Consider the following 18,168-nt stretch of genomic DNA (forward strand, 5'->3'; position numbering starts at 1 on the left):
CGGGGAGCACGCGGCACTGGTGGCCTGAGATCCCGGGAAGGGATGGAACAAAGGCTTCACAAACCCCTGGGCAGCCGATCCCGGTGTCTGGCTGGACCCTCGGGAACAGCAGGCTGGAATGGCAGGCTGGAATGGCAGGCTGGAAGAGCAGGGACAAGCACAAATCCCGGGTGGCAGACGAGATGTATCAAACTCCGGAGCTGCAGCGGGAACCCCGATAGGTCCCGACAGGCAGGATGTGTGGGGGCTACAGAGTAGCAAGGGCTCGAAGGAACAGCGGGGGCAGAGCGGCCACGGCCCGGCTCCCAGTGGGGCAGGGAAAAGCGGGCTTGGGATCTCGGGGTTTTCCCCGAGGCACCTGAGCAGATGGTGAAAAGGTCCCTCTTTTAGTAAGGTGGGGTGTTAGGGTCCCGGTGCAACAGCCGCTCCAGCGAGCAAGCCCCACTCATGGTAGAAGAAAGGCAGCAGAAAGCAGAAGCCCGCAGCAGCGACGAGCTCCCTCCACAACGATGGCAGCCCTCCTCTCTCTCCGGATGCTGGGAGAACCAGAGAGCTAGGGGATGTACCCAACCCCTTTTTCCCAATTCAAATCTCGCGGTATCCCCTGCCCTACATGAGAAAACCCCAGGTGAAAGAGAGTAGCCAGTTGCACCCTACCTTCTGTGGCCAGGTCTTTTGTTTCCCCTAAGTATCCAGTAATTTGTCCCCCCAGGCAACATGTATGGGGAAAATTCTTTAAGAGAAAAAGAAAACAAAAGGAGAACTCCTAAAACCCCAACATAACAATAATTTAAGTTTCAGAAACTTCTTCACAGGAAAGGTAACTCTCATCAGTCACATGGTTATAAATAGAGGCCAGCTGTCTACAGCCTATGATGCAGAAATAGCAAACTGCAATATTTGTGTTTAAAAAAGTAGTAGTAAATTAATTTAATCATGGGCTTCTGTACATTGTTTTTGTCTCAGCCAGTAAATGAAAAATATCAAGACAGTTGCCTTGAGATCTCCTACAAAGCAACCCACAGTATTCTGTAAATAGCCCAACAAGAAATATTTGCTTTGTAGGTTTTCAGTGACACAGAAAGAGACAAAACTTCTCATGCTTTTTTAAGGCTGGAAATTTTGGATGACTGATGAGTATAACACCCATAATGTTCCAGGATTTTATTATCTATAACATTCATTCAAATGGTTAAATTTCTGCTCCATAATCTGATCAGTGTGACCAGCACTCAGCAGACTAAGAGGGCTCATTGGGAGCTGGTCCTCTGATACTTGGCACTCATCCTGAATGGTGGGCAACCAAAGGGCATCAACAGCTAAAGGGAAAGGCTGGCAAACAGGATGTACCCTGTGCTGTGGTCTGGAACTGGTACAGGTAAGTAGCCAGAAGTGTTGTTTTCTTATTTCAGATAGTATAGGAGATTAATGTGTTAGGTTACTAACACCCACTGAAAGACTGTGAAAAGGAGCACAACAACATGCCACGGGTTGCCAGTGAAGAGAGTGGTGTGGAACAGGTGGCTGGAGGCATTACCTGGGCAAAGAGGTCATTGTGTCAGGGCAGTCAAACCAGAGAAATGAGTTCAGACTTCGTATGGTATGAGGTGCACATGTAAACATCCTGTCTCCTCTTCTATGACCTCCTGGGTATGTGTCCTTCTGCTCTGCAGTCATGGGGAATGCCAGGATCTGCAGAGGGGAACAGTCTCAGTAATTCCCCTCTTTTTGGACCTTGACCCAGTGCAAGACCCCAGAGAGGCTTGGCTGCATGGGTGCAGAGCAGTGAGGTGTCCTGGGAGCCTGGTGCAGGGAGATCCCTCTGCAAGAATGGTGCTGGGCTGACGATAAGGCAGGTGGGGTGTGACAGCACCGTTGTGGGTCTCAAAGGATACAGGGGTGCAGGGGTGTGATGCTGTGCAGGCAGGGAAGGAGTGCAGTGAGCTTGAGAACGCCCCCCCCACCCCCCTGCTTGAACCAACTCAAGCAACTGGAGCAACTTCTCCCTTAACATTTGTAACATAAGAAAATGTTTTTTAAAAGAGCCTGTTCTTCTGAATCATTTTCCCTCCTCGCTCTCAGTTGCAGATATGAACTATAATCCTAGGGTATAGCTGGAAGTTTGCAATGCAAAAAATCACAGACTGCTGAGATTTTCTTACACCTGCAAGGGATTCTAGTAAGGATCTGAACAGTGAAAGCAAGGCACAGCAATTAGCATTTGGATGCAGGGTCATTTTTAGCTCCCTACATAGGGCAGGCAATGCCATGAGCTATAGAGCATTGCAGAACACTGCTCAAGTGGCTGCCTCAGCGAGGGCAAGGTTGCTCTTCAGGCCACATGAAAAGGCAGTAATAGGAGGTGTACGATTGACATAGAAACACAGAACTACTACAAGAATATTACACACTATTATTATGTGAAAGAGCATTAGAGCAGCAAAATTATTTTGAGGAACTGGTTCGGCACCAGCTCATTAGCAAATGATGAAATAGTTTTACAGACATTTGCACAAAGATGGAGAGAAAAGGGGAAAGAATGCCAAATGCAATCTGTGGGAAGAGGCTCTTCTACCCTCAGTAAAAGGTTTGAAGAGGCAGAAGGGAAGTCAGCATCAGCGAGGAGGACATACCTCACATTGCCTTCAAATTGTAGACTTTGGCGCAGACTGATCATAGAATCATTAAAGTTGGAAAAGACGTCCAAGATCATCAAGTCCAGCCTTTGACTAAACACCACCTTATCTACTAAACTATAGCACTAAGTGCTATGTCCAGTCATTCCTTGAACACTTTGGGGACGGTGACCCCACCACCTCCCCGGGCAGACCATTCCAGGGTTTGAAATCTTTACCGTAAAGAAATTCCTTCTGATGCCCAAATTGAACCTTCCCTTGTGCACCTTGAGTCCATTTCCTCTTGTCCTGTCACTGTTTGCCTGCGAGAAGAGGCCAGACCCCACTTTGGTACAGCCTCCTTTCAGGTATGTGTAGAGTGATAAAGTCTCCCCAGACTAAAAAGGTCCAGCACCTCAATGTCCTTCCTGAACTGAGGGGCCCAGAACCGAACACAGCACCTGCAGTGTGGTCTCACCAGTGCTGAGTAGAGGGGGACAATCACTGCCCTGGTCCTGCTGGCCACACTATTGCTGATACAGGCCAGGATACCACTGGCCTTCTTGCCTACTTGGGCTCATGTTGAGCCACTGTCAACCAGCACCTCCAGGTTCTTTTCCACTAGGACGCTTTCCAGCCACTCTGCCCCCAGCATAGAGCTCTGCAGGGGGTTGCTGTGGCTTAAGTGACCTCTCACTTCACCTTGTTGACCCTCACACCATTTGCCTCAGCCCATTAATCCAGCCTGTCCAGATCCCTTTGCAGAGCCTTCTTACCCTCCAGCAGCACTCCCACACAACTTGGTGTCACCTGCGAATTTATTGAGGGTGCTCTCCAGCCCCTTGTCCAGATCGTTAATAAAGATATTATTATACAGGACTGGGCCCAATACTGAGCTCTGGGGAACCCCACTAGTGACCAGTCACCAAATGAATGTGGCACCATTCACCACCACTCTCTGGGCCCAGTCATCCAGGCAGTTTTTAACCCTTTAGAGAAGAGTGGGCTCCAAGCTGTGGGCTGCCAGCATCTCCAGGAAAATGCTGTGGGAGACAGTACTGAAGGCTTTGCTGAAGTCCAGGTAGACTACACCCACAGACTTCCCCTCATCCACTAGCCAGGTCACTTGGTCATAAAAGGATATTCCATTTTATTAAGTTCTAAAACAGTGAAAACAACTCCAAATCTATTTGTTTTTTCTTATCCATCCTCATACAGTTACTTTTATCTGTCTTCATAACACTCTGACTGTTCACTCTGTTCTCAGTCTCTCCTGCTCTTTCTTCTCCTAGACAAACTGTTCAGGCATCAATTTAGTGATCTTAAGCGCAACACTCAGAGGAGGAGAAAACAAGTTTGCAGGCTGAACATCTGTCCAAGAGGTCCTCAGTCCTCCTACTTTGCCTGGGGAAAAGCATTTGTCTGAGATTTATTTTCTCCGGTAGAGCAGAGAACAGTAATGTTAAATGCTTAAGCACAAGTAATTGATAAGACAGCAGAGAGAGCTTCTCTATAAAAAGAGAAGCTCTCTCTTCTCCTGGCGGACATGAACAGATGCAGACATGCTGTAAATATTTCACTGTTTAAATAGACATGTACATCTACATTGTTGATGCAATATAGGTAAAAGACACAGATAATAATGTATGATTACATATATATATATGTATGATAATACATAGTATCATGTAGAGGTGAGTACATTTCAGAAGACTGACCCATCCACCCATCTTCTAATTTTAAGGCATCAGCCTCTTGCCCAGCAGGATCACAGGTCCTGCAGAACACCTGAGGCTTTTCCAGGAATGGAGACCGAACCTTGCAGAGTGATTTCTACCCACTGCTGCTCCACTTACTTGCTACTGAAACAAAACAAAAAAGCAAAACAAAACAAAACAAAAAAAACCAACAAAAAAACCCACCCCAAACCAAAAAATCGTTTCAGGAAGCTGGAAGACGAGTAAATGGATGAAGCGTTCGATCCCACCCGAGGAGCCTCCGTGCCCTCCCTCCTGCTCCCACTCACTCCCGGATCGAGGCCGGCTCCGTGTCAGCCGCCGCCCGGTACCGCCGCTCCCCGCGCCCAACTGCCCGGGCCGGACCCTCCCGGCAGCCACCGCCCCGCGGGCGGGGCGAGACCGGCGCCGGGGCCACTGCGCTCCGTGGGCGGGGCGGGGAGGGCCGAGCACCTCCGCGGGAGCGGTCGCGGGGGAGTCGCTGGCAGTAGCAGGTGTCTCCCGCCCGCGAGCCCTGGCCATCTCTGCAGGCTCCCGGCATCCTACGCTGCGCCGAGGCGGCAGGCGCGGCGGCAGCTCCACCACCACCACCTGTGGCGGCGGGATGGCGGAGTTCGACATCAGCGCGGAGGCAGTGATGGGCTTCCTGAGGGAGCGCGGCGGGCGGGTGTGCAACACCGAGCTGGTGAGCGCCTTCCGGCCGTTGCTGGAGGCCAGCGGGCCCGGTGCCGGTGCCGGGGAGGCAGAGGGGCGGGCGGCGCGGCGGGAGCGGTTCAAGGCGGCGGTGAACGCCGTGGCCACGGTGAAGGAGATCGACGGCGTCAAGTTTGTGGTGCTGAAGCGGCAGCTGCGCGCTGCCCCGCCGGCGGGGGTCGATGCCGGCGCCCCTGTCCCGATTTCCTTCCCCGACTCGGACCCCGTCGGGACGTCCCCCGAGGAGCCGCCCGGGCCGCGGGCCGTGGCCGAGCTGCGGGGCCTGTTCCAGGGCGGCGGCGGCGCTGTGCCTCTGCCCGGCGGCGCGAGGGGAGCTCGGCGGGAGCCGCCGCCCAAGCCCTGCATGCTCCCCGTCCGCTGGGTGCTACCTCCCGCTGCCCCAGGGCCACCCGAGGAGGCAGTCACCCCGCTGTCCCCCCCACCGCCTGACGAGGAGACCGGGTCCCGCTCGCCCGGGCTGCGGAGGGGGCCCAAGAACCACCGGGCCAGCGAGGAGACGGTGGTGCCCCTGGAGCAGGCGGAGCACCAGTGGCTGGTGCTGGCGGCCGATGGGCAGTGGACACAGCAGCTCCACGGGCTGCTTCTGGGCGACGCCAGCCTGGCGGCTCGCAGGGACTTTATCTCCGGCTTCACCGCCCTGCACTGGGCCGCTAAGAGCGGCAACTGCGACATGGTGACCAACATCATCCGAGCGGCCGAGAAGGGCGGGTCCCGTGTCAATGTGGATGCCAGGTCGCATGGTGGCTACACGGCACTGCACCTGGCTGCCATACACGGCCAGGAGAAGATCATCACCATGCTCGTCTACAGCTACCATGCCAAGATTGACCTGAGGGACTACAGCGGGAAGAAGCCACACCAGTACTTAAAGGAAGGGGCATCCCTTACAATTAGGCGCTTGCTGGGGGACCCTAGCCTTTCCCAAAACATGGAGCACTCCATGCCCATCAAGAAGTCCACAAAGCTTGCGGCTTCAATCTTGAGCTCCACTAGCACTTTTCTGGGGGTCATATCTGATGACATGGCTTTCTACGATCTCACCAAAGGTTTAAGGAAGCCTTCCACTTTAAACAAGCTTCTAGCTGCCACTACGGGCCCAAGGAGGAAGCCAAAGACCAGAGGGGGCTTCCCTTCATATTCCTCACTCTCTGAGGTAACGGAGGAGGAGGAAGAGGTTGTCGTGAAACGCAGACCCGTTTCTGAGCTGTTCTTTGGCCACTAGCCTCCGCCTTACTGTGATCAAAATGGTTTAATAGCACAGCTGGTGTCTCAGTTTTCTCTTGCAGAAGCAGTTTGGATTTTTTCTCTCCGCGTCTGTCTTTTTGGATGTTTAACTGAATCAGTGATAGGGTCTACATCCAAAGTCCACAGCATGAAGCCTGGCTCCATATGCCTGTGGAAAGGGAGCTGCCAAGAAGTGCTATCCATGCTGTATATACCATTGTGCTGATGTATTGGTGGAGACCACAAACTTTATACTTACTGGTTGAAAAACTAAAACAACTTATGTGTGTGTAGACAGGTGAAAATGCCTGAGGTACAGCCTTCTTGATCTGTGTTCCTCAGCTGGAGAGCAGAAACAAGGTGAAGGATTGCGTATTTTACACTGTGAACAGCAAGCTGGTAGCTGGCTATTTTAACAAGGCCTGTTATCTAGCAGGATTAAATTATCGGAGGAAAGATGCATAGTTTTCTATAATGTTTCTGATTATTTTGGTAGCAGAAGAAGGATATTTCTATTTACAAAAATTGCATACTTTTTCAAAACAAAGTTTCTCACTATCAGAAATACTAACATAACAATCTCAATTGTTGTCTGATGCATTTTATTAGATGAATTACTTAAAAGGATAGACCCTGACCTTCAGCGCTCGAGTCACCGTGACTTGTCTACCTCAGTTTGAAAGCTGGCTAGTGATTTGTTTTTCTCTCTTCCTGAAAGACTTTTTGACCAGGTGGTACTTAACCACATGTCTTGATGATACTGTGAACATTTAAACTTTACTGTAGTTCAGTCAACTTAATCTGAATAAAAACCTTCTTGATATTTGATAGTGAAAAACTGAGCTGAAAAACTGGGAATTGGATCCGTCAGAGTTTCTGAGTAGCCTACTGGAAACAAAGTTAGGCTTGTATGTCTGATTATTTTTGTTTAAAACTTGGCCTTTCATTTTGACCTATTTAAAATAAATATCTATAAACATTGGGCTTTATGTAATGTTAGGTGTTTCATGACAGAACCTCTGCATGACCTCTTGAAGCAGTGTTTATTTCAACAGTGGGAATCATTGACCTAAAACTAACTCTTCTTCTTCTTTTATATGATAAACATAATTGTTCTATATATAGAACTACACGTAGCTCAAAAAGCATGGTAACTGCAGGTTAAATAATTTATTTGCAGTAAGATTATTATTTTTTTAATTACTGCTTGGTTAAAGTTAATGCAAAGAGGCAGAGCTATGAACAGAAACTGTCCAACTTCTGGGGCAAGTCTGCTAAACCAGCATGTTTTCTCTAAAACTGTGACTAGAAACCTGTATCATTGAGAGGTGCTGAAGGTGAGAGCAGTGCTGCAGTGGCTCTGTTTGGGTTTCTGCACTGAAACACTTGTTTGCATGCTTTGCCTTTCCTTCCAAGTCAGTGGCTTCAGGAATGTTTTCAGTTTTTCCGCCTTGCATTAAACCTAGTACTTGTAATTGGTTCTAATTGACTTGTCCCAAACACACACAAGGAATGCTGTAGGACTGAAGATGGAGGCACTGCCCTCTTTACTTCAAAACACTCTCCCTGAAGTTCCTGGAGTTGGTGACATTCGTCGGGAGTGTAATCAGAGGTTGCAGCCAGGTCAGATCCAGTTCTAGGAAGAGACTGGATTATTCTGGATGGGTCTGCTTCTGTATTTAACTAATTAAGTTGTTAAGCAAAGGTTAATGATCAAGCACCTCATGATTTCTGTATCTGGAGTAGGGTTTAAAAAAATAAAGTCCAGTTTGCTCTCTAGCTGTTGGTGCGACCATTGACCAGCTTGATCCTTTGGAGCCTTGATTTGTGGTGCACTCTGTCAGCTTGCAGAGTTCCTGGAAAAAAAGGGCTCTGTTTTAAAATGTCTTTCCAAGTGTACTGACATAAATGACTTTTTAAAAAAAAATATTTTAATAATTTAAAAAAAAAATTTCCTGAAACCATAGAAGTGTGTATGTGCATTCATGTTACCTCTGAGGCACTGACACTGCCTGGTGAAAGCATTCTGTTTCTGTGGGAATTGCAAACACTCCAGTTTGGCTTGGACTTACGGAGAAGTTTGTTCAATAATTATGGGTATAAGCTTGATACCTGTCCAAACACCATAGCTCTATGAACTTTAGTGCTCATTCAGAGTCAAGCCTACATGAGCCAGAGACAGGATTCAAGGATGGAGTGTTTTGTGTTTAAAAACCCCACCTGACTAACTTGGAGAGTGTGGTTGTGATTTCACCCCCGGGAAAGTAGGGAGAAGGTTTCATTGCTTCTCTATTGTTCTGTTAAAGAAGTCACAGCTGAGATAAGATTCATTGCAACATGTATTATCAAGGAAATTCTGCACTGCTCCTTCCTCAGAGGCATCGCAGCAGCGATTAGCTGTTGTGATAGAAAAATGCCCAGCAGCAAGAGCCCTCTTCTAGTGTTCGCCAGGGAGTGCTGGAGGCTTGGCAGGATGGTGGTGACACAAAGATGGGGAGCTCACAAGGCCAGGTGCTGTGGGTGGGATGGGCCGGGCCAGGCTCTGCCAGCAAGTTTGTGCAGTGACTCAGCTCATTCCTCCTCCTTGTTGAGCCGATGAAGGAAAAGATAGTATTTAGGCAGGCTGGGATGAGTACACGCAGTTCCGTACAACTTCGGGTGCAGACAAATACTGAGAGGTATTGAGAATGCACTGCTGTCATCTTACAGATATATATAGTGCCTTTAGTTTGAAGTAAAACCAGTCCATCAGCCTGGCTGTGTTTTAGGTTCCAATGTTGCCCTTTAAACTGTGGGAAGGGACACTGTAGGGAAATGAGTGATCATGAGAGCATTTTCCTGCAAGAGGTTAAAGCAGGACTGTTTTATGAATCCCTCAGCTTGACTGATTCTCCTTAATTCTCATTTTCAAGCCCAAATCTGGCTGAATGTAGTAGGATTTTCACCTGAACGAGTGATAGCTGTGAAGTTTAGCCAGGATATTTTCACAGGAACAGCTGAGAGGAGGACTGGGCTCCCCTCAGCACACTGGCCCGGGGCAGGAGCTGTGCCACGGGCTAGGCATGCAGCCTTTGAGTCCCAGCCCAGAGCTGGGAGCTGCCTTAGGCACCATCAAAGTTAATAGCAGGAAAGGTAAAAACCAAAAAACCTGAGGACCCCTGGCTCTGCTCCTGCCCCCTGGAGAGGGCTTAGTGGTGGGGAAGGCTGGACATGGAAGGCACAGATCAGGCACAGGAGCAGGACTCAGCAGCTCAGTGGTAATTTGCCTTGGTTACTAGCCTGCCCTCTCACCATGTCTCAGTTTTCCTGTTATAAAATGGAGATAATCACCTTGGTCGCTTCTTTAAAGCACACAGTCAGTACTGATATGCAAACTGAAATCAAGATAATGTTTTTAGACCTGTAGGCAGCATGAGCAGTGTCATTCCCCCACCCTGTGAATGTGCCTTCAGTGGACCACCTACACAAAACTAGCTCACATTTTAGTTCAGCAGCACTAGGGATCAGCACAGCTAATGTTTCCTTGACCCTGGCTCAGTCTGCCTGCTAAGGATAATTTGGTTTGTCTGTTCCTTGGCATGTTTTGTTCTGAGGAGTATCAGCTCAAAAACCTGCTATGAAGAGCTCTGCAAACAAACCTCAAACCATGATTCTGCGCAAAGGGACAGACTTTGTCCTCCTGGATGTGGCTGTTTGAGCAGTGTGAGGCAGTGTGGTTGTGGTCAGGCTCACAGAGATTTTTGTCTGTCTTCATTCCCTTGTGAGTGCTACACAGAAATGTGGACTATGAAAACCCAGGAAATGCCACTCCTGCACTGCATAGGCGTCTTAATGAGATTTCAGCTTCTTCACAAACCCACAGTCCAGTCGAAGAGTCACAGTAACTCCAGAAAATAAATGGGAGTTGCAGCCACCAGCTGGAGTTAGAGGAAGCATTTCTAGACAGTCCCCTAATTCCCCACTGCTCATGTCTTGCTCCCTCTCTTCATGTTTCCAGCATGACCTAGGGATCAGCACAGTTAGTGTTTCCTTGACCCTGGCTCAGTCTGCCTGCTAAGGATAATTTGGTTTGTCTGTTCCTTGGCACGTTTTGTTCTGAGGAGTATTGGATGTATTTGCCTCCCAATATGCATATTAATCTGAGTAAAATGGCAACATGGCAGTTTTTGCCCTTTCCAGTCGTTTGTACTGTTGTGGGACTCACCAAATTAAGAGGTTATTAACAGGGACTTGGCCAGCATGTAGCACGGGCACAGTGTGGTGTTTGTTTGCTGCAGGGGGAGAGCAGGGACAGAGCAGGGCAACACAGATCAAAAACCCTGCATCCTAATGAAGAATACTTCTATTCCAGTTTTGAGGTTTATTTCAGTAATTTAAAAGACAAAGCAAGTCATTAAGCACATTGAGCCTTTACACTGTATGTGTAACCCTGAACCAGGCAAAATACTAGCTGTTAATATTAGCACAGCTTTAGTACATCTTCTTCCCTTTCTATGAAGAGAAAATAGAGATGTGCACAATAAAAATTATGCTGGCAATGTTAATCTTTCCCTTTCTCGGTAGAACTTCTGCTCTGTGTTTGTCCCAGGTAGAGCATTACTCCTTTTCTTCACCTGAAAGCGTGAGTTCCCAGCCAAACCCAGATCACCATTTCCCAAGAGGAAAATCATCCATATCTATCACATTGAGACCCTCCAGACAAGGTAAGAGACTCTAGCTGAGAAGCACAGCAAGCACTGTGGAGTCACAGCTGACACAAACCTTCATTTCCACTGAATAGAACACAATACCCAAATGCACAAGCCCTTGATGTGAGGTCATGGTATTGGGGTGCCAGGCCCTCCCCTGTGTCCTCACCTACAGGCTCCTGCATGAGGCAGATGGTCACACCAATAAGATTCACCAGTATGGTCACAGTAACAAACTGCAGCAGTACAGACAGACTTTCTCACCATTATTTTTATGTTGTATTTTCTTCCGCCACTCTCCCATGGTAGTTTTCCTCTTTGCAACAAAGAACTACAGCTCCACTCCAGGCTGGGATCAGCTCTGGACCAGACCAGCTGAGACCTCTCCAAGTAGCCACTGTGACATCGGGTGACACGATACTGACCCTGCACTCAGCAGGGAGCAGCTGAAGCTCAGATGGGGGTCCTGCAGGCACCAGCCATACCATCAGGAGCTGCCAGGGCAGGGATCTCTGGAGAGACTGTTTCACAAATGGTTCCCTTTTGACGTAGTTTGGGATGTTCTTGCTCTTCCACCATGGGCTGAGCCCATTAGAAAGACCTCTGGCTCTTTATGCACATTTTTAGAAATGTCTCTTATTCTCTAAATCAAGACTATCAGTGCAGTCCATAATTCTCTCTCTGTGGATTTATCCATGAGATGACTCAGCTTCCAGGCTCATGTGGTATTTTAGAATCTCTGATAACCTTTAATGCCTCTCTTCATTTAGCAGTGAAATTCAAGTGCTGCTTCTTGAGAGCCTTTTGTGAATCCCAGAGGTTGCATGATTCCTACAGGCTGATTATTCTTTAATGTCTATGTGGGCTCCCTCCAGGCACAGAAGATTAGCTTTGCAATGCTGCTCTGAGTTTATTTTTAAAAATTTATTCAGATGGTTGCCATGAATTCTCAAAGCAGGGAGAACACCCTTCTACTTATTAAATGCAGCTCTCACAAGCACGAAGTAGATATTTTTGCAGAGTACATTTGCATTAACTCCTGCAGCCCTCTGTTCCTTAATTAGTTCCACATGCAAAAGTCCCCCACCATAACGCCCCAGTGAAGAAAATGAGGCTGGGGTTTAAAACAAAATAATTAAAATCCTTCAATTTAGTTCTTAAGATGCTGAAACAGCAGCTCCTGGTCCAGCAGTGACTCCCACACATCGCAGTGAGTGTTAAATGGTTCTAAACAAGCCACTGTGTCTAAAAATCTCTCAGTTGCTGCCAGGACACTGTCAGACAGGCAGGATGTGCTGCTGCTGCCACTGACCGCTCCCACACCAGCACCACAGGCTCATGCTCTGCCTCGGGCAATGTAAGTCATCTTCTTATCCCGAAATCAGGCCCACCGACTTCTGCTTGGCACAACAGAAGCTATTGCAGAGTCTCCCCCCACGCCACTTGTTTGTGGGTGGCCAAGCGAGATGCAGAGATTGTTCCTGGAATCCCCCCAGCCTCCCACTGCCGGCACCCCACAAGGAGATCTGGGCGCTTGCATTTTGCCTCTTTCACCTCTTCCTTCTCCTCAGCACTGCAGTTCTGCACTCTCCTGGCTGCAGCTGTCATTAATTCATAGAGACAGCTCCCCACAGGGCTTCAATTGCAATTCTCCTTGAAGCTGGGCTCACATTACATTATACCTGTGGAAGTATCAGGCTGGCAGGCTGCAACAGGAGATTCCCTAGCCTGGGCAGCAGTGGGGATTTCCTGCCTGCTCTCCCAGGGGTCAGGTACCAGGCAGCTTTTTCATTCCTTGCATTTTCTGAACTCACACACACCTGACTTCGTTTACATAAGTTGCCAGCACAGGGGTACTGCCAAGGTGCAGAAGTCTCTTGAAGCTGATACTTTCCCAGGACTCTGGGCAGAGGTAACTCAGTGCCATTGCTGTAGAAGTCACAAATGGAAGGCTGGTGAGTAATGGTATGAGCAGTAAGTATATACAAGGACTGCACAGCGTTTTATTTCCATAATCCCTATGGATTTGCTTCCCCAAAAAGACCACCAGTTACTGCTATTTACAGTTCAAGTCTTAAATCTGTCTTCTGATGGTAAAGGATCAGAAAAAACTGTCTGGAGCAGTGTGGGATCACAGTGTTGTAAAATGAAGATGCTCTGTATTTCTGGCCATCTTGCCTTCTATGCTGCATGACTTGAAGTTGGGAGAAAGCTGCCACATGTTGGTATGGGGATGTAATTAGTGTTCTAAATATCAAACTTTCAGCAAAAGGCAATAGGAGTCAAAAGCAAGTGCTTAAACCATTTCTTGGCTTCAGTCTGTACTTTCAGAGGCTGCAGCTGACTGGAGCAGAAAGGGACACTTACCATGTCTTAGTATGTTGGTGTGTCAGGAACGCTGCACATGGCTGAGGTCCAGCATGAGCTTTCACCATTACCCTCCTAATAAATTGGTAACAAATGATCAGTATCAAAATCAAGACCCACCTGACAATCCAGACCTGCTGGTGCTTTGAAAGCAGATCTTTGCTTGTCTGCAGAGGTTCTGGTGCCATCACTGTGCCTGGAATTTAGAGTTGAATACTGTACTAAGGAGTCTCTTTTTTTTTCCTTTCTTTTTTTGAAAACAAGTAAAAGTTATTTTTAATTATTGCTCTTTGAAGCATATGTGTGAGTGCCAATCATGGAAGGGAGGGGTAGCAATCGCCCTCCCCATGGAACAAAATCCTAAAAAGATAAGCTAAACAGGACAGACACATTTTTTTTCCCCCTTAAAAGCAAGCATTTGCTTCAATTACAAAACATTTATTTCCAATCAGGTGTTTTTCCCTCAACTAGGAATAATAAGACTAAAGTGCACCTTCAAGTCAGGCTTCTCAAATCATGCAAACAACTCATTTAACATTGCTCATATTTTTTAAAATTCTCCACTGACTCCATTAACATTGCTTTTGTTACTTTAAAGACCATTTTCAAAAGGCAGCTTTCAGACTTAACATGTTAAAAGCTGTATTTATGGCCTTATGAGAATCACTGTGCAGATTACTCACAGGATCTACAGTGTCTGGCTGTTTTCCCCCAGTATTAAGGCAACCACAGTACACTCGGCAAATTGGTCACTGTGCTCCCGGAGTTCTTGCGCTCAGTGACATGCAATTCCAAATAAGATTTCTCAGGAGCAGGACAGCTTCTCCCTGTGGTGGTGGTATTTACTGTAGCCAGGACGCACACCATTGTCCAACCAGGACACACAAACTAGTAAAACGTTTCTTGGTAAAGCCCATCTTCATGGCACAATGAACATCTATTTTGGCTGTGGAAGAAACCTGAGTTTAATTAGTGGCTACCTTATTCATGGTCTAGGTATGTACCTTAGGCTGCATATTGTTCTCACTGAATTCTTGCATTCAAAACACACTGGGATTTTAAATACAGCAACATCACTGGTTTGACTCAATGCAAACATTGGCTTAAAAGATTTTTGCCAAGGGTTTTAGATAAAGTCCATTGAAACCGAATAATCTCTTCCAGTGGTTCCACCTGGCCCAGTCTGCAGCTGAGCTTTTCCCTTAAGTTCAGGCTTTTTATGCATGCTGACAATTGAAAACTACCAAAAAAACAACCCACTGAAGGTGCTACTTGAAAAATAAATGCTTCAAAAGCACAGCAAAGACTTTGCAAATGACTGTGCAGGATAAGCTCAGAGTTTATGATTCCCAAACCTGTTCATTTAAACTGATTGGCTCTTGATGTCAGTGAAGCCCACCCTTTTTCTGACCTCCTCTGAACAGCCTACCAGGATTACACAGAGCCAGGAAAGACTCATGGATGGCAACTGCCAAGAAAGGAAATAATTATTTTCTTCCATTACAGTGTATTTTTACTGTGTCACATATATAAACGGTAGAAACAAGCACAGGAGTTTCACTGAAATGGTCCATAACATTTCTTATAGCTTTGTGCAATCACCAATTCAAATCTGAGGACCCACATAATTTTTCATTTCAAACACTCAACCCACCCACAAGAGGCAAATATTTGTACGGTTCTTTTATTGAGATTATGTTGATCTGGAAACAGATGGATGGACAAGAAGAAGGGGAAATACACGCCAAGTTAATAGGAGCAATGAATCCTATCAGTCACATCCACAAGGCCGTTAGCTACACACAGTGAGATGCTGCCAGTTGGCCTGCCCAAATGGAAGGCATGTCCAGAGTGTGCCTAGAGCATCCCAGAGCATCTAAAGCACTTGTCAGTGTTGTGGCACAAATAGGATTGGAAGAATCAACCAAACTGAGCCCTGTTATGAGAGTGCCTGGGGATTTCCAGGGAAACATGACAAATAACATGTAAAAATGTCTGGCCTGGTGGTGGGTGTTAGACAGGGATGCTTTGCTCGAGATTTTCTAACTGTTCTTTGAAAAATTTAATCTGCTCTTCGAGGTTCTTCTGTTCAATCAGCAAGGAGGTCTTGACTTGAACAAAGTGTTGATAGTCCTGGAGCTGCTGCTCTGTCAGGTATTTGGCAAGGATTCCAGAGACCACACGTTCCCTCCGGTCCAGATTCTCCTTCAGGTCCTTTGCATCTTCCTGCTGTTGAGACAAGAGCTTGTGCCGTTCATTCAGCGATCGCTAATGGAATCAAAAAAGAAAGCAGCACACCATGAGAACCCATCACTCCTGGCAGATTCTATTTCTTCATTTAGAAGCCACAGTCAATTTAATTGAATTACTTCCTCTTGTGGGGTTTGTGTTCCACCTGAGTTTTTTATCGATTGAATTACTCATTCTTGTGGCTTGTAAAGACACAGTAAATGCCATAAAGGTTCACTTCTCCCATGCTGCCCTCGTGAAAAAAAATCACTATACTTAACATTCTGGTCATTTTAAAGTATCCTGTAACAATCTTCATTTTTTTAAAAGCTCTTTAAGGCACATATCTTTGTTTTGTGTGTTGCATGTGGCCAGAGTGTCACTGACATATTAAAAAGATACAGTGGCTTCTATTAAAAGGTCAGTGTGATAAAATAACTGTGATGTAGACAGTAACTGTTCATCAAAGGCTTCTTTTAAAGAGTTGAGCCTTGCTTGTTCTACAGGATTTTAGTATCTTTTAACTTTAGCTAATTCTCATTCAGCTATATTTTTCATGTGATTACACTGCTGGAAAATGTCCTGTTTCCCATAAATATAGCACAGAGCAATGGTCACTACTGAAACCCTAAAAATGAAGTCAAAGATTGAGACTGCTGGTTTTGCTGACATGAGGGCAAATGCAGTTAGTGGGAGATGGTTGCTAAAAATGTTAGCACTTAACTAAGTGTTTATTAGGCATGCTATTAAAATATTTGAATAAGTTATTTAAATGTGTTTCCTATGAAGAGTATAAATGTAATACTAGATAAACAACACCCTTCCTGCCTACCATATAGTGAAAGTAAGCATGAAATACTGTTTAAAATTATTCACATTAACACAACTGACATTTTGGAAGAGGTGAATCCTGGCTCTCCATGTCACACTGCATGGAAGGACCTTTTTAGTGCTATTCTGTGTGTGAACTATGATGAACCTCCAGAGATAAAGGTCAGCAGCAGCACAGCTCCAGAAAATCCCAGTTTTCTAACTCTGTGCTTTTCCAGTTTCCAAATGAGAGATAGCAGCAGGTATTGTATTGATAAAAACACATCTAAGAGCAATAAGGACAGCAAGGAGGCATAATTTCTGGGATAAATTTGGCTTTTATTCTTCAGCAAAAATGAGACTTCCCAAGAGTTTAAATAATTTCCTGGTGACATGAGACAATTCCTCATTTTAAAAATGAGCTGGCTAGTTGAGTTAAACTACAGTGTGTTTTATCTCAAGTTATGACCACATCTTCCTGCTCGCTAGGACAAACCCATTTAGTGAAATATTATTTCAGAGGCAGTAATTAGTACAATGAAGTTACCAGTGGAGAAATAAACCTGCCATAAGCCCTGTGAAACACAGATTTGGAGCTACTCCACAAGGAGAAGCCCAAGGGTCCAAAGGCCACCCCTCTGCCTTGGAGCCTCTCAAGGTTTTGCTGTTACCCCCCAGCACCCAGTTGCAGAGCTCACTCTGCACTCCTGTGCTCCAGCACTGAACCTTGGTTCTCACCAGAAACCTGCTCTGCTTCAGCCATGGGGACACGGCCCATCCTGGGACATAAACACTGCCTGGGCAATGGCTGGTTGGGATAATGTACAACTAATGAGCTAAACAAGCTGTCAGACAAATGAGCTGAGCATAGCTGCACCTGGAAAGAAATGAACCAAACAAATTCAGCACCTTTGTTGTAACTCACCTTCTCCTCAGCATCTGTGCTGCCATCCATCCTGTTCATGGCATTCTGGACTCGGGCAAGGCGGCTGGACAAGCAGAGCAAGAGGCTCACCACTTTCTCCAGGTCCCCAATAAACATCATATAGCGCTCAAACTCATTTGGCTTGCAGAGATCCCGCACCATGGCCTCCAGCTCCTCACCCCGCTTGGCACATTCCCTGGCTTCTGAGAGAACCAGCTCCCGTTCTTCCCACAGCACCTGCAGCCTGGACTGGAGACCGGCCATGAGTTCCAACTGTAAACGGAAAAGAAAAAAAATCACAGAAAGCTGCTACTGCCAAAGAGAATCCATCTCAATTCTAGAGAATAGATTTTCTTCACATTGCCAAATTTTTGACTTTTAATGCAATTTTAAGCTACAGGAAAGAAAAGAGGGGAGAAAAATAGCAGTATTTTCTAAGCTGTACTTAATTCCCAAACTCTGAAAAGCAAATTACTTGTAATCACCTTAACTGGTAACATATTCCCTGGCTCAGAGAGCTTCCAATCAGTCAGAAGGGAACTGCAATAAAGATTACAACAAGATTACAAAGAGTTGTTGTTCTAAGACATGAGCATGAAGTCCCAGCTCTGTACCAAGCTTTGGAAGAACTGATTAGAATTTCACTTAGCATATGCACAGAAAAAGTCAGTTCCATGGGCAATTCAAGCAGGCCATGGTGCCTGGGTAGAAAAGTAATCAGAAGAGGCTGTTTCATGGGGAAATTGTATGGAAAAAGGCCTCATGACTGGAGTGGGAGCACACCATCACCTTCTTTGAAAGCTGGACAATACCAGCATGAACAGGAGGAGCAGTAAGACAGCAGGTAATGTGCACAGCAG

The 18,168-nt window shown here is 46.5% G+C and overlaps 2 protein-coding genes across 12 annotated transcripts in view; one reads left to right on the forward strand and one right to left on the reverse strand.

Moving 5' to 3' along the window:
- Nucleotides 1-4,583: 4,583 nt before the first annotated feature.
- Nucleotides 4,584-8,068, forward strand: SOWAHA (sosondowah ankyrin repeat domain family member A). The gene has a single exon (XM_042014698.1). The coding sequence runs from the start codon at nt 4,584-4,586 to the stop codon at nt 6,285-6,287; it is 1,704 nt and encodes a 567-aa protein (XP_041870632.1). The 3' UTR covers nt 6,288-8,068.
- Nucleotides 8,069-15,010: 6,942 nt separating this feature from the next.
- Nucleotides 15,011-18,168, reverse strand: part of SHROOM1 (shroom family member 1) — a 19,213-nt gene continuing 16,055 nt past the window's right edge. For 7 of the 11 annotated variants that reach the window (XM_042014722.1, XM_042014720.1, XM_042014718.1 and 4 more), the window contains 2 exons: nt 17,309-17,581; nt 15,011-15,612 (listed from right to left, as the gene is read on the reverse strand). In XM_042014722.1, coding sequence (XP_041870656.1) covers nt 15,358-15,612; nt 17,309-17,581 — 528 coding nt within the window. In that variant the 3' untranslated portion in view covers nt 15,011-15,357. Of the gene's footprint in view, nt 15,613-17,308; nt 17,582-17,793; nt 17,849-18,168 lie in introns of those variants that run through there. The other 4 variants (XM_042014721.1, XM_042014725.1, XM_042014723.1 and 1 more) reach the window with 4 other exon arrangements.

The sequence above is a fragment of the Corvus kubaryi genome, unplaced genomic scaffold (genome assembly GCF_017639235.1).
Source record: "Corvus kubaryi isolate FWS band 111438036 unplaced genomic scaffold, C.kubaryi_AGA036_p1.0 split2-37374, whole genome shotgun sequence".
Lineage (NCBI taxonomy): Eukaryota > Metazoa > Chordata > Aves > Passeriformes > Corvidae > Corvus > Corvus kubaryi.